Source organism: Dama dama, chromosome X (genome assembly GCF_033118175.1).
Source record: "Dama dama isolate Ldn47 chromosome X, ASM3311817v1, whole genome shotgun sequence".
NCBI classification, from domain to species: Eukaryota; Metazoa; Chordata; class Mammalia; order Artiodactyla; family Cervidae; genus Dama; species Dama dama.
In genome coordinates, this window is record NC_083714.1 from 135,405,811 (window position 1) to 135,422,589 (window position 16,779).

Consider the following 16,779-nt stretch of genomic DNA (forward strand, 5'->3'; position numbering starts at 1 on the left):
TTAGGTTGTATTGCTCTTTTCTGTGGTATGGATTACCATAACTGATTTAACTTCTCCTTAAGGATTAATGTTTAGGTTGTCTCCATATTCTTGTTTAAATCATCTACAGTGGACGTTCTTGTATAGAACTTTTTATATAAGTATGAATGGCTACACTTTTATTAATAGAAGTAGAATTCCAATGTCTTTCAAGTGGTGTTGAAATATATTGTTAAATTGCACCTAAAAAGGGTGTTCCAAACTATTTTCCAGTGTTAGTGTTTAGATATATTCACATTCCCATACCTTTACTAGCATTGAATATTATCCATCTTTTAAAATTTGGTGAATCTTTTTTGGAGGTGGGAATGGTAATGGTATCCCATTGTAATTTGTATGGAAGTAATTACCAGTGAAATGGAACTTTCAAAATGTGTTTAATGGCCTTTTATTTTTCTGTGAATTGGCTGATTATAGCCTTTGCCTGTTTTTCTATTGAATTTCTTTTCTTACTCTTACTTACTTGTGGGGTGCCCTTTTCAGCCAAGCTTGAAACTTGACCAGGAGCCACGTTAAATCCTTACTCCTTCTTGACCCTGCGCTCTGGATAGCCAATTAATTAGGAAGGCCCGTCTACTTAGCTTGCTAATTATTTCTTTTTTGTATCTCTTCCTTCTACTTATTACCACTCCTGCAGGCTTTTCTCTTGTCTGGACTATTCAACTAGCCTTATAACTGCCTCTAACACTCTTACACACAACGCTAGAAATATCTGATACAAAAGCCATACTGCATTATTCCATGCTTAAAATTCCTTTGAAGTTCCCATTTGCATTTCAGGATGAAATATGTTTGTTAATATGGCCTTTAAGGTACCCTGTGATGTGGTTTACAGTTGTCACTTCTTGCTCTGGATCTTAAGTTCTAAATTGCTTGTAATATCCTGTCCATACCATGTTCCCCTTTTTAAAAGACTGATTATCTATGGTTTGCTCCTATTTTTCTTGTAACATTTGTCTCAGGCATTAAATCCTCCAAGATACCTCCCCTAATTTCACCTATTCTTATACTTCTGTAGCACTTTGTGCATATGTCAGTCTTTGTAGATATTGGATTATATTATTATTTTCACTCTCTCTTGCTTCCTAGACTATAGTTCCTTTTGAGAAGTTAATATGACTTTGTATTCTCTTTGCCTATCCTAGGTCCTGGTACATACTTATTTGTTCAATGAATGAAGAAAGAATGAGAAGTACAGGGAGGTGAATACTTAAGAGAGGGAGAAGATGGATTTAGTTTTTCACTTGTTGAGAAGTGCCTCTGGCAAGTTTGAGGAGGAATCACTACCACCAGACATTGACATAAAGTATTTAGAATTTAGAAATAAGATTTGGCTTGGGTACATGGATTTGGGATTTTTTAGCTTAAATGGTAGTGATAGAAGCCTTGAGTGTGAATGAGCCAGTTCAAAGGCAAAACAGAGAAGGAGAGAAGAGTGTCAAGTTTAGAACCTTGAGAAATACCCACTCACCTTTATAGTATATAAGTACCAATATCAGGAACTTAGTAGAGGTCAGTTAAAAGGAAAGCTGATTCTTGACTATTTTATAGAGGAAGTTCATCAGTTACATTAGCAAGAACTGAAGACCAACTGAAAAGTGTCCTCAGAGTTAAGTTTGTAGTCATGAAGGCAGAATATTGTTAGAGTTCATTCCTAATGGCCTCAGTTTACTCTGAAATGGGAAACCGACAAAGGCTAGAGGGGAGGATTCATACATAGACTGAAAGTCTACTATATTCTACCACCACCAAGGCAGAGAGCTTACTCTGTGGTTGGGGAGAAAGTCAATTAACAAATAAAATAATAAACATTTAATGACGAAACATTGGTCTTAAGGCAAATGATAAAGGTTTGGAATAGCTGCCATATGGGATGGGAGAGGGATTGACCTAGGGACATATGACAGTATTTTGGAGGGTTCACCTGAGGACGAAGTCTAAACATGTGTAGCACTGCATGTAATACGCATGTGGGAATTTTCTCCAGCAGTGCTCAGCAGCTAAGTTTAAAAAGGTAAAGTGGAGGGTGATACTGAACTAAGGTTTGGAGATAATATAACCAGGACAAGGGGATAAGTTGGTTTGGGGTGCTGAGAAGAAAGTGGTGATGTGATGCTGTGTAACCACCTGACCTGCCTCTTGAGAAACCCGTATGCAGGTCAGGAAGCAACAGTTAGAACTGGACATGGAACAACAGACTGGTTCCAAATAGGAAAAGGAGTACGTCAAGGCTGTATATTGTCACCCTGCTTATTTAACTTATATGCAGAGTACATCATGAGACACGCTGGGCTGGACAAAGCACCAGCTGGAATCAAGATTGCTGGGAGAAATATCAATAACCTCAGATATGCAGATGACACCACCCTTATGGCAAAAGTGAAGAACTAAAGAGCATCTTGATGAACATGAAAAAGGAGAGTGAAAAAGTTGGCTTAAAGCTCAACATTCAGAAAACTAAGATCATGGCATCTGGTCCCATCACTTCATGACAAATAGATGGGGAAACAGTGGAAACAATGGCTGACTTTTACTTTCCTGGGCTCCAAAATCACTGCAGATGGTGATTGCAGCCTACTCCTTGGAAGGAAAGTTATGACCAACCTAGACAGCCTATTAAAAGGCAGAGATATTACTTTGCCAACAAAGGTCCATCTGGTCAAGGCTATGGTTTTTCCAGTAGTCATGTATGGATGTGAGAGTAGGACTATAAAGAAAGCTGAGCACAGACGAATTGATGCTTTTGAACTGTGGTGTTGAAGAAGACTCTTGAGAGTCCCTTGAACTGCAAGGAGATCCAACCAGTCCATCCTAAAGGAAATCAGTCCTGGGTGTTCATTGGAAGGACTGATGCAGAAGCTGAAACTCCAGTACTTTGGCCCCCTGATGTGAAGAGTTGACTCATTGGAAAAGACCCTGATGCTGGGAAAGATTGAGGGCAGGAGGAGAAAGAGACAACAGAGGGTGAGATGGTTGGATGGCATCATCGACTCGATGGACATGGGTTTGGGTGGACTCCAGGAGTTGGTGATGGACAGGGAGGCCTGGTGTACTGTGCTTCATGGGGTCGCAAAGAGTCGGACACAACTGAGCGACTGAACTGAACTGAACTGAACCTGGATGTGAAAGGGTGTGATAGAAGTTGAGTGTTTGGTCCTTTTCTTTATACAGTAGTTCTCAACAGGGGATGTTTTTGGTTATCACAACTGTGTGTGTGTGTGGGTGCTACTTATATCTAGTGAGTAGAGACCAGGGATACTACTAAACATCCTACAGTGCACAGAACAGCCCCACAACAGAATGTTCTGATCCCAAATGACAATAGTGTTGTGTTTGAGAAACTGATCTTTATTAATTCCTTGGTGATTAATCTAATTCCTGACTTTAAGTATAGTTTATATGCAGATGCCTTTCAGATTTATATTTCTGGTCCAGACCTTTTGCTCCCAACTCAGACTTCTATATCCAGCCCACCTACTCAGTATCCCTCCTTGGGGATGTGTCTAATAGACATCAAACTGCTCAACCTACAGCCTTTCCCATATCAAGGAATAGCAACTGTCTTTCCATTTGCTTAAGCCAAAAACCTTGGTGTTTATTTCTGTCACACACTGCATCCAGTCCATATGGAAACTCCATTTCCTTTATCTTTAAAATATATTTGAAATCCAACTACTTCTTGCCATCTCAGTTGCTGTCAGACTGGTATAAGCTGCCTTTATCTCGCACTTGGATTACTGAGTCACCTCTTTATTGATCTCTTTACAGTCTGTTGTCAACATAGCAACCAGAGTATTCCTTTAAAAACATAAGCGAGATTATATCACTCCTCTCCTCAAAGTCATCCAGGGGCTCCCTGATTCACTCAGGGTAAAAGCCAGAGTTCTTACAGTGGCCTCCACAGTTCTACATGATATGACCCCTCATCTCTCTGACCATGTTTCCTACTGTCCTCCTACTTGCATACTACATTTTAGCCACACTCTTCTTGTTCATCGAACATTTCAGACACGTCTTCTGTTTTAGGGCCTTGGTTCCTAGCTGTTTTCTCTGCCTAAAGCACTCTTCCTCTAGATAACTGGCTAATAATCTCCTTTGGGCGTCTGTTCACATGTCACCTTCCAGATGAGGCTTGTCCTGATTCCCCTGTTTATTTATTTTTAAAGAATTTTATTTATTTATTTATGGCTGTGCATGCTGCATGTTTGCTGCTGCACGGACTTTACTCTAGTTTTGGTGAGCAGGGGCTACTGTCTAGTTGCAGTGTTCAGGCTTCTCATTGTGGTGGTTTCTCTTGTTGCAGAGCACAGGCTCTGGGGCACACTGGCTTCTGTAGTTGTGGCACCTGGGCTATAGAGTGCAGGCTCAATAGTTGTGGTGCATGGGCTCAGTTGTTCCACAGCATGCGGGATTATCCTGGATCAGGGATCAAACCGGTGTCTCTTGCATTGGCAGGTGGATTCTTTGCCACTGAGCAACCAGGGAAGCCCTGATTGCCCTATTTATAATCTCACAACCCCTCCCCTACATTGCTCTCTGGATCTCCCTTGCTCTGCTCTGCTCTCTCTTTCTGCAAAGCATTTATCATTTATAAAATAGAATATATTTTACTTATTATGTTCTTTATCTTTCTCTTTACTAGCATGTGAGCAGTGCACAGGTGGGGTTTTTTGTTTATTTTGCCAGCTAATATTGGGTTGGCCAAAAAGTTCGTTGGTGTGAATGAACTTTTTGGCCAACCCAATATACATCAAGAACCTTCAGTAGTGTCTGGCACTTAGTAGGCACTCAGTAAATATTTGTAAATGAATAAATGAAGGTTAAAGGACTAGAATTCTTGATGAAATCGAAGTAATTGATTAAAAGTAAGGAAGTAGAAATTTAAGGATAGGAGTTTGTGATCAGAGGTAGACTCCAGGAATATAGCTGTAATCGTAGCTATAAAAGACTCCTTCCTTTATGGAGCTTACCTTATAGCTGAGTAAATTTATACTAAATCATAATAAATGCATTATATTATGCTTGATAGTTGTATATGCTAAGGACAACAAAGGGGTGATGTTTTAGATATTTTGGCAAGGAAGGTCTTGCTGAGAAGGTGCCATTTGAGTGAAGATGTGAAGAAAGGGAGAGAATGAACCTTGAGACTACAAGGGTAAAAATATTTCAGGCAGAAGGGTAATGTAGATAATGCTAAGACTGGCTTCAATCAGTGGGATATCGGAGAAAATAGCCTGTTAGAAGAACCATATTGTAGGTAGGCAAGAAGGGAGGTTAAAAGGCCATTCTTTGCTAGCCACCTTTTAGAACAGAATCATTTTCTTACAGTAAAAGAAAAGAGAATGATCCCTTTTTATTTAAACTTTTGCTTTCGCAAATTGTATCTTTGTGTTTAGGAAGTCATTCAAGAATGGATAATGACAAACTATATTCTTAAAGCAACTTTTGTATCATTACCTTTTGTTGACAGTAGAGGGAACCATTTTGCAAATTATCTAAATCTGGAAGGAGGTTGGTTGTTTTGTGATAAAGCCCTTTCATTTACTGTGTTATGAAAAAAGAGTTAATTTGTTATGAAACAAATTAAAATTTGTTTTCTTCTAGAGCTCTATTAATACTTGTGTAAGAAAATTTATAGGGTATTCATGAAATTTAGAAGAAATAGGGGTTTCCCTGGTGGCTCAGATGGTAAAGAATCTGCCTGCAATGCACGAGACCTGGGTTTGATCCTTGGGTCGGGAAGATCCCCTGGAGAAGGGAATGGCTACCCACTCCAGTATTCTTGCCTGGAGAATTCCATGGATGGAAGAGCCTGGTGGGCTATAGTCCATAGGGTTGCAAAGAGTCAGACATGACTGAGGGAACAGAGAAAGCATGGGATGATGAGATGGGTTTAAAGGGGACATTTTTAAAAGGAACCCATATACCAGATAGGTTTTAAAAATTATATCTTGTTGAAAGAGGTAGTTCAGAGCTTGTTTACTGTTCTCCAGGTGATTCTTTGGTTCATTCATTAAAAAAAAATGCTTGCCATTGGGTACTGTGCTGGAAATAACATTGTGAAAAAGATCTCAGAGGAGTGAACACATTTTAATAGTTTCACAGTTGAAGGCAAGAGTGCCTCTGGTGGGCCTCGGAATAGCAGGCATTGTTCAGGGAAGCTTTAAAGAGACCAGGGGAACTGGGTTTTGAGGTGTGGAAGAGTTGGAATTGGTTTGGCAGATGTTGGGGTGTAGAGTGTTCCAGAAAGTTGGCTAGTTAGACTTAAAATCTAGCTCTGATACTTATGGTGTAGTCTTAGGCCATTGTACATCAGTTTTATCATCTGTAAGATGGGTATAATAACTGCACTGGCTTCATAGGACTGTTGTGAGAATTAAATGAATATATAGAGAATATTTAAACTGTGCATATACTCAACAATTGAAGGTTGTTGTTTTTGTTCAGTCACTAAGTTGTGTCTGACTCTTTGTGCCCCTACAAACTGTAGCACATCAGGCTTCCCTGTCCTTCACTATCTCCCGGAGTTTGCTCAAACTCATGTCCATTGAGTTGGTGATGCCATCCAACCATCTCATCCTCTGTTGCTCCTGTCTCCTCCTGCCCTCCATCTTTCCCATCATGAGGGTCTTTTCCAGTGAATCGGCTCTTCGCATCAGGTGGCCAAAGTATTGGAGCTTCAGCATCAGTCCTTCCAGTGAATATTCAGGGTTGATTTCCTTTAGGATTGACTGATTTGATCTTCTTGCTGTCCAAGAGACTCCCAAGAGTCTTCTCCAACACCACAGTTCGAAAGCATCAATTCTTCGGCACTCAGCCTTCTTTATGGTCCAACTTTTACAACTGTACATGACTATTGAAAAAGCTGTAGCTTTGACTATATGGATCTTTGTCAGCAAAGTGATGTCTCTGCTTTGCCATCCCAAAGGAAAAGAAATGCAAGAAGGCAAAGTGGTTGTCTGAGGAGGCCTTACAAATAGCTGAGAAAAAAAGAGAAGGGAAAGGCAAAGGAGAAAGGGGAAGATTCACCCAACTGAATGCAGAGTTCCAGAGAAGAGCAGGGAGAGATAAGAAAGCCTTCTTATTTCCAATATTCTGGGAGGTGGGTCATAGAGGATCTTGCTTTGATTTATGTCGGAGAGTGTTTTGCCTATGTTCTCCTCTAGGAGTTTTATAGTTTCTGGTCTTACATTTAGATCTTTAATCCATTTTGAGTTTATTTTTGTGTATGGTGTTAGAAAGTGTTCTAGTTTCATTCTTTTACAAGTGGTTGACCAGTTTTCCCAGCACCACTTGTTAAAGAGGTTGTCTTTTTTCCATTGTATATCCTTGCCAACAAATGGGACCTAATGAAACTTAAAAGCTTTTGCACTACAAAGGAAACTATAAGTAAGGTGAAAAGACAGCCCTCAGATTGGGAGAAAATAATAGCAAATGAAGAAACAGACAAAGGATTAATCTCAAAAATATACAAGCAACTCCTGCAGCTCAATTCCAGAAAAATAAATGACCCAATCAAAAAATGGGCCAAAGAACTAAACAGACATTTCTCCAAAGAAGACATACAGATGGCTAACAAACACATGAAAAGATGCTCAACATCACTCATTATTAGAGAAATGCAAATCAAAACCACAATGAGGTACCATTACACGCCAGTCAGGATGGCTGCTATCCAAAAGTCTACAAGCAATAAATGCTGGAGAGGGTGTGGAGAAAAGGGAACCCTCTTACACTGTTGGTGGGAATGCAAACTAGTACAGCCGCTATGGAAAACAGTGTGGAGATTTCTTAAAAAACTGGACATAGAACTGCCATATGACCCAGCAATCCCACTTCTGGGCATACACACTGAGGAAACCAGATCTGAAAGAGACACGTGCACCCCAGTGTTCATCGCAGCACTGTTTATAATAGCCAGGACATGGAAGCAACCTAGATGCCCATCAGCAGATGAATGGATAAGGAAGCTGTGGTACATATACACCATGGAATATTACTCAGCCGTTAAAAAGAATTCATTTGAACCAGTCCTAATGAGATGGATGAAGCTGGAGCCCATTATACAGAGTGAAGTAAGCCAGAAAGATAAAGAACATTATAGCATACTGACACATGTATATGGAATTTAGAAAGGTGATAACGATAACCCTATATGCAGAACAGAAAAAGAGACACAGAAATACAGAACAGACTTGTGAACTCTCTGGGAGAATGTGAGGGTGGGATATTTCAAAAGAACAGCATGTATACTAACTATGGTGAAACAGATCACCAGCCCAGGTGGGATGCACGAGACAAGTGCTCCGGCCTGGTGCACTGGGAAGACCCAGAGGAATCGGGTGGAGAGGGAGGTGGGAGGGGGGATCGGGATTGGGAATACATGTAAATCCATGGCTGATTCATAGCAATGTATGACAAAACCCACTGGAAAAAAAAATAATAATAAAAATTAAAAAAAAAAAAAAATAAAAAATAAAAAAAAAAAAAAAAAAAAAAAGAAAGCCTTCTTAAGTGAACAATTCAAAGAAATAGAGGAAATTGAAAGTTAACCTTTTTATAATGTGTTCCCTAATACTATTTATTTTCTGATTTCTGGAAGTGTTAATGAAGAGAAAGTTAACTTTTAATGTTGTTATTCTAGAGATCTAGGGGGTACAATTGGCAGGTTGTAGTCTCTGAATTCAAGTGTTGGGGGAAAGGATGCGTCTAGGGTAGTAGTTCTCAGCCTTGGATACACAGTAGAATCATCTGGGCAGTTAAAATGTGCCCTAAGCCCTATATCAGACCAGTTTAATCAATATCTCTGGCACTGTGGCCCCAGGAGATTCTAATGTTTAGTCACGCTGAGAACCACAGGTCTAGGGCCATTTCCAGGTTTCTGACTTGGGTAACTGGATTGCTGATGGTGCCATATACTGGGATAAAAAGCAGACTGGAAAAAAAGAAGATGTTGCTTTTAATGTAGCCCTTGGTCTAAGAATCCTGTTAGCATTTGTATGCTTTAGCTTTTTGTAGTTAAGGAATGCTTTTAAATATTTGTTTCTGGATTGCATATCATAAATGACCCCAGACTGTGACTTTCATGTTCTTGTATCTACATTTTATATTTTGAGTTTCTTTTTAGATATTATCTGCTGCTCTTCCTTCTCTTTGGACTTATCTTTCAAATTACTCTATAATTTACATATTTTTAGATTTGTTTGACTCCCTCTTTTAAAATTTCTTGTTATTGCTTCCTCCCCTTCATCCTGTCTGGCCTCCCAACCACTGTTACCACCACTATTAGAATGTAATGTCTACAAGAACAGGGATCTTGATATTTTTGTTTGCCTATGAGTGGTAAATTCCTGGTACATAGTATGTAATACATATTTCTTGAATGAATGAATGGCCATCAGGCTGGTTTTGTTTTCTTCTAGGTTCTTGACTATGCTCCAGAGTAAGTGAAATATTGTAGAGCAGAGTTTCAAAGGGATCTGTGAGAACTGTCTCTTCCCGTATTTAATTGATAAACATGAAGCTTAATTTTTGGTTGCTGAAGATTGTAAGAATATAGTTGAGCAAATGCTTCTTAATACATCTTAACAATGAAAACTTTTTTTTCTAATATTTTGGTAGGAACCACCAAAGCCACCTCTAAATAATTTTAAAGTGGGAATGAAACTTGAAGCTGTAGACAGAAAGAACCCTTATCTGATCTGCCCTGCAACTATTGGAAATGTTAAAGGAGATGAAGTTTATATCACATTTGATGGCTGGAGCGGAGCTTTCGATTATTGGTGCAAGTATGATTGTCGAGATATTTTCCCAGTTGGGTGGTGTAACCTGACAGGAGATATATTACAACCACTAGGAAGTAATGGTAAGATAATAACTAACTAATACATGTTCTTTTATTTTATTGAAGTTAGATCTAACTGCTGTTGACATTGAGGGTAGGATGCTGTTGACATTGAGGGTAGAACTTCATACCTAACTGAGGAACAGCAGGCAGAACAGTGAGGGCACTGTTCAGGTTAGAGAACTCAAGGTATAAGGTTATAATTAGAATTCTTGAGGGTCAGCACAACATCATGGTCTGAATTGATAGACCACACTGGCCAATATGGGCAAAGCTGCAGGCACATTTACACCATTGAAGCTTTGCTGCTGTAAGCATTTTGGGGTGCTTAGCTACATTTATAGTTGATATCCTATTTAAAATTACACATGGCATTCCATTGTTAATATCTTGAAGATTTTTTTTAAAGGTTGGGCATAGCAATTGTTATACATGTTTTACATGATTTTGGTTGATTTTTCAAGTTAAATTGGTGCTTTGATAGTGTTAAGATTTTACTTTTATAAAGATTTTACTTATGCATGTTAAAACTTTTTGACTATGAAAGCTATCACAAATTAGTATATTATTTACTATGTTATTTCAGTCAAGTGTTTATCAGTTGTAATGCTGTGCTTCCTAAGTTGAATACTGTGTTATCTAGCGTAGATATTTTCTTTCAGAAAAAAGGCATCAAAATATTGAAGCTCCTTGGTTGACTCTTCCAAGGACATAGACATACCTAACCTGGTCTTCTGTGATGAAATAACTGCTGAGATTTAACTGGAGTCTAAGCACAGAACCCAGTCATTTGATCCAAGTTAAATGTGAACATATTAGTGGAATCAAATATAAATCTACTTAAAATTTACTCCACTATGTCAATTTATACCAGAAAGAAAAGAAAGATGAGTGTAGGAAATGAATAGGTAACGTGTGTGGAGGAAAGCAGTACTTAAGTATGAGCATATAGCCATAATATTCTTGTAACTGCTAGTAGAATCTTATGTAATTTGGAACTTTAAGACATCCCATTATTCTGCAGTACTACATACCATGATGTTCTTTTTATTAGGTACCTCTTTTTACCAGTTCCCTGCTGTCATAATTTTAGGTAACAGATGTTAATGGTTGACTTTTGTAAAATTTAATATGATACAGATTTATGTACATATGATACTAAAATAAGGCATAGTCTCTGTCCTCAAGAAGTTTACCTTCTACTGGGAGAGGGATGAATGGAGGGATAGACTTTTTAAAAAGATACAATACAAAATTAACAGTGTAAAAATAGAGATACATGCTAGAGGTGAAGGTGGCTGAAAGACATCTGGCTTGTTTAGGCTGGCGGTAATGGTGGTTGGGTAAGGGAACGCTTCACAAGAAGATGCATGATGTGAGTATTAAGAGAGGAGAAGGAGTTTGCCACGCAGAATGGAGATAAAGGTAGGAGATAAAGACATCACAAAGGTGTGAAATTGCAGTGTGTTCTGCAAACTGATGAGTTCAAGTTGGGACATGGTAACTTCGGAAGGTGTAGTCAAGAATGCTATTGTCGTTCGGTATCTGGTCTCCCCCCTTTTTCTCCCCTTAGTAACAGTTTGGCTGACTAACATAAAGACTAGATTTCTAGCCTTTTTAGCAGTTAGTTATGGTCTTGACACTTAAATCCTTGTCAGTGGGATAAAAGCACAGGTAGTGTGTTACAGAGAGGTAAATGTACCCTTCTCCCTTCTTGCTTCTGTTCCGCTGTTAGAAATGTGGTTGTTTTGGATGGAGCTCTATCTTGAACTATAAAATGGGGACCATATTCTAGGCATTTTGAAGTGGAAAGCAGAAAGGAGCCAGACTCTCTGAGAACTTTGTGGAGCAGAATTTTTATACTAACCTATTCCAGACTATTTGAGAGAAATAAACTTCTGTGTTATGTAAACCACTATTTTACGCTTTTCTGTTACTGTTAGCTGAATTTAATCCTAACTGATTGATTCAGGGTAATTTAGGATATCCTGGTGGACATGTCCATTGGATTGATGCACATGCAGATCTGATGCCTACAAATTAGGTCTTGGTTGACAAAGCGGCTTTGAGAATCATCAGGTTCATTCAAATAAATACCCTTTGTGTCAGGTGGGATTATAGTTATTGGCAGGGGTGGGGGTTGTGGAGGTAAGGCAGCTTACACATCCTGTTGATAACAGTAACTGGTGGGGTTTGATGCATGAGACAAGTGCTCAGGGCTGGTGCACTGGGAAGACCCAGAGGGATGGGATGGGGAGGGAGGTGGGAGGGGGGATCAGGATGGGGAACACATGTAAATCCATGGCTGATTCATGTCAATGTATGGCAAAAACCACTACAATATTGTAAAGTAATTAGCCTCCAACTAATAAAAATAAATGAAAAAAAATTAAAAAAAACAACAAACAATAACTGGTGGAAGTTTTGGGTGTTATTTTTGGTGCATGTGTAACAGAAGGTAGACGAGGACCGACAGAACCTTGTGGGTCAATATTTAAATCAGTAATTCTTACACTTAAATCAACTGGGAGACCTTGTTAAAAGGCTGATACCCTGATACTCATGACTAGGTGTTCTGAATTAGTAGGTCCAGAGTGGGGCACAGGTGTTTCCATTGCACGTGGTTTGAAGCCCAAACTTTTTTTTTATTGAAGCCCAAACTTTGAGAAGCACAAGAGTATGGGTAGATGGTAGAATTCAATTTAGGACACTGAGAAACAATATATATAAATGTAAGAGATTCGTTAGATTGATTCCCCCAACAACAGAAGAGAAAAATATTTTAAGTAAATAAGTATTCAACACTATCAAATGTGGCGTAATTCTCTCTCTTTATAATGTTCAACTTTTATCTGTCCTAAAGAAATGCGTTTCTTACAGATAGTTGATTTTAATTTTTTTTTTGCCAGTCAGCTAGTCTGTTTTTTTAAACTGGAGCTTTTAATCTATTTATATTTATTGTAATCACAAATATATTGCGTTTTCAATATGCCATCTTATTTTGTGCTTTTTATTTGTCTTGCCTTTTCCATGTTCTAGTTTCTTTTCTTATCCTTGGATTATTTTTTCTTATTCCATTTGTTCCCCTCTTGTTTGGAAGTTATACACTCTATTTTCTGTTTTTATAATACTCTAGGAATTTTAACATATTTTCTTAAAGGAAGTCTGAAATTAATATCTTTATTCTGCATTAAGCCAATAAAGGAAACTTAGAATATTCTACCCATTTATGCCCTTCAAATTCATGTTATTACTGTTGTATGTTTTAATTAGGTATTTTTGTAATCCTATAAACTGTGTGTGTGTGTGTATCTGTGTGTGTGTGTGTGTGTATATATATATATGCTTCCCTGATAGCTCAGTTGGTAATGAATCCACCTGTGATGCAGGAGACCCAGGTTCGATTCCTGGGTTGGGAAGATCTGCTGGAGAAGGGAAAGGCTACCCACTCCAGTATTCTGGCCTGGAGAATTTCATGGACTGTATAGTCCATGGGGTCGCAAGGAGTTGGACATAACTGAGTGACTTTTCACTTCACTTCATATATATATATACACATACACATACTACATCTTCTTAAACCAGTTGTCTGTTGATGGCCATTTGGATTGTTTCCATGTCTTGGCTATTATAAATAATGCTTCTGTGAACACTGGGTTCCATGTATTTTTTCAAATTAGTGTTTTCATCTTTTCTGGATGTATACCCAAGAGTGAGATTTCTGGATCATATGGTAGCTCTATTTTTAGTTTTTAAAGGAACCTCCTTACTGTTTTCCATGGTGACTGCACCAATCTGCATTCCCACCAATAGTGTAAGAGGATTCCCCTTTCTCCACACCCTCTCCAGCATTTATTATTTGTAGATTTTGTGTGTGTGTGTGTGTTTTCCTGGTAGAATTTTGTTTTTTCTACAGTTTTAAATTTACTTAAAAAATTTTTTTTATTGAAGGATAATTGCTTTACAGAATTTTGTTGTTTTCTGTCAAACCTCAACATGAATCAGCTATAGGTATACATATATCCCCTCCCTTTTAAACCTCCCTCCCATCTCCCTCCCCATCCCACCCCTCTAGGTTGATACAGAGCCCCTGTTTGAGTTTCCTGAGCCATACAGCAAATTCCCTGGTTTTTAAAATAGCTATCTATTTTACATATGGTAATGTAAGTTTCCATGTTACTCTTTCCATACATCTCACCCTCTCCTCCCCTCTCCCCATGTCCATAAGTCTGTTTTCTATGTCTGTTTCTCCATTGCTGCTCTGTAAATAAATTCTTCAGTACCATTTTTGTAGGTTCCATATATATGCATTAGAATACGGTATTTATCTTTCTCTTTCTGACTTACTGCACTCTGTATAATAGGTTCTAGGTTCATCCATTTCATTAGAATGGACTCAAATGCATTCCTTTTTATGACTGAGTAATACTCCATTGTGTATTTGTTCCACAATTTCTTTATCCATTCATCTTGTCAGTTGACATCCAGATTGCTTCCATGTTCTAGCTATTGTAAATAGTGCTTCAGTGAACAATGGGATACACATGTCTTTTTAAATTTTGGTTTCCTCAGGGTATATGCCTAGGAGTGGGATTGCTGGGTCATATGGTAGTTTTATTCCTAGTTTCTTAAGGAATCTCCATACCATCTTCCATAGTGGCTGTATCAATTTACATTCCCAACAGCAGTGGAAGAGGGTTCCCTTTTCTCCACACACTCTCCAGCATTTATTTTTTGTAGACTTTTTGATGATGGCCATTCTGACTGGTGTGAGGTGATATAGTAGTTTTGATTTGCATTTCTCTAATAATGAGCCATGTTGAGCATCTTTTCATGTGTTTGTTAGCCATCTATATGTCTTCTTTGGAGAAATATGTTTAGGTCTTTTTCCCAGTTTTTGACTGGGCTGTTTGCTTTTCTGGTATTGAGTTGTATGAGTTGTTTGTATATTTTAGAAATGAATCCTTCATCAGTTGTTTCATTTGCTATTATTTTCTCCCATTCTGAGAGTTGTCTTTTCACCTTGCTTATAGTTTCCTTTGCTGTGCAAAAGCTTTTAAGTTTAATCAGGTCCACTTGTTTGCTTCTTTTTTTTATTTCCATTCCTGTAGGAGGTGGGTCATAGAGGATCTTGCTTTGATTTATGTCATTGAGTGTTCTGCCTATGTTTTCCTCTAAGAGTTTTGTAGTTTCTGATCTTCCATTTAGATCTTTAATCCATTTTCAGTTTATCTTTGTGTATGGTGTTAGGAAGTGTTCTAATTTCATCCTTTTACATATAGCTGTCCAGTTTTCCCAGCACCATTAATTAAAGAGGCTATGTTTGCCCCATTGTATATTCTTGCCTCCTTTGTCAAAAATAAGGTAGCCATAGGTGCGTGGGTTTATTTCTGGGCTTTCTATCTTTAGCCATTGGTCTATATTTCTGTTTTTGTGCCAATACCATGCTGTCTTGATGACTGTAGCTTTGTAGTATAATCTGAAGTCAGGAAGGTTAATTCCTCCAGCTCCATTCTTCTTTCTCTAGACTGCTTTGGCTCTTCGGGGTCTTTTGGGTTTCTGTATGAATTGTGAAACTTTTTGTTCTAGTTCTGTGAAAATGCCATTGGTAATTTGATAGGGATCGCATTGAATCTGTAGATTGCATTTGGTAGTATGGTTATTTTCACAATATTGATTCTTCCTACCCAAGAACGTAGAATATCCCTCCTTCTGTTCAGTCATCTTTCTTTCATTAGTGTTTTATAATTTTCAGTGTACAGTTCTTTTGTCTCCTTAGGTAAGTTTATTCCTAGATATTTAATTCTTTCTGTTGCAATGGTGAATGGGATTGATCCCTTAATTTCTCTTTCTGATTTTTCATTGTTACTGTATATAGAAATACAAGTGATTTCTGTGTATTGATTCTGTATCCTGCAGCTTTGCTTAAATTCACTGATTAGCTCTAGCAATTTTCTGATACTATCTTTAGGGTTTTCTATGTACAGTATCATGTCATCTGAAAACAGTGAGAGCTTTACTTCTTCTTTTCTGATCTGGATTCCTTTTATTTCTTTTTCTTCTCAGATTGCTGTGGCTAGGACTTCCAGAACTATGTTGAGTAATAGTGGTGAAAGTGGACATCCTTGTCTTGTTCCTGATCTTAGGGGGAATGCTTTCAGTTTTTCACCATTGAAAATAATGTTTGCTGTAGGCTTATCATATATGGCCTTTACTATGTTGAGGTAGGTTCCTTCTATGCCCATTTTTTGAAGAGTTTTAATTATAAATTGGTACTGAATTTTGTCAAAGGCTTTTCCTGCATCTATTGAGATTATCATGTGATTTTTATATTTGTTAATATGATTATGCCAAAGCCTTTGACTGTGAGGATCACAATAAACTGTGGAAAATTCTGAAAGAGATGGGAATACCAGACCACTTGACCTGCCTCTTGAGAAACCTATATGCAGGTCAGCAAGCAACAGTTAGAACTGGACGTGGAACAACAGACTGGTTTCCAAATAGGAAAAGGAGTACGTCAAGGCTGTATATTGTCACCCCCTGCTTATTTAACTTATATGCAGAGTACATCATGAGACACGCTGGGCTAGAAGAAGCACAAGCTGGAACCAAGATTGCTGGGAGAAACATCAATAACCTCAGATATGCAGATGAGACCACCCTTATGGCAGAAAGTGAAGAGCAACTAAAAAGCCTCTTGATGAAAGTGAAAGAGGAGAGTGAAAAAGTTGGCTTAAATCTCAACATTCAGAAAACTAAGATCATGGCATCTGGTCCCATCACTTCATAGCAAATAGATGGGGAAACAGTGGCTGACTTTTATTTTTCTGGGCTCCAAAATCACTGCAGATGGTGATTGCAGCCTTGAAATTAAAAGACACTTACTCCTTAGA

At 38.3% G+C, this 16,779-nt stretch overlaps 1 protein-coding gene across 3 annotated transcripts in view; it reads left to right on the forward strand.

Moving 5' to 3' along the window:
* SCML2 (Scm polycomb group protein like 2) overlaps positions 1–16,779 on the forward strand; it is a 108,033-nt gene that overhangs the window by 36,824 nt on the left and 54,430 nt on the right. For all 3 annotated transcript variants that reach the window (XM_061135904.1, XM_061135902.1, XM_061135903.1), the window contains exon 7: positions 9,661–9,904. In XM_061135904.1, the coding sequence (XP_060991887.1) occupies positions 9,661–9,904 (244 nt within the window). The remainder of the gene's footprint in view (positions 1–9,660; positions 9,905–16,779) is intronic.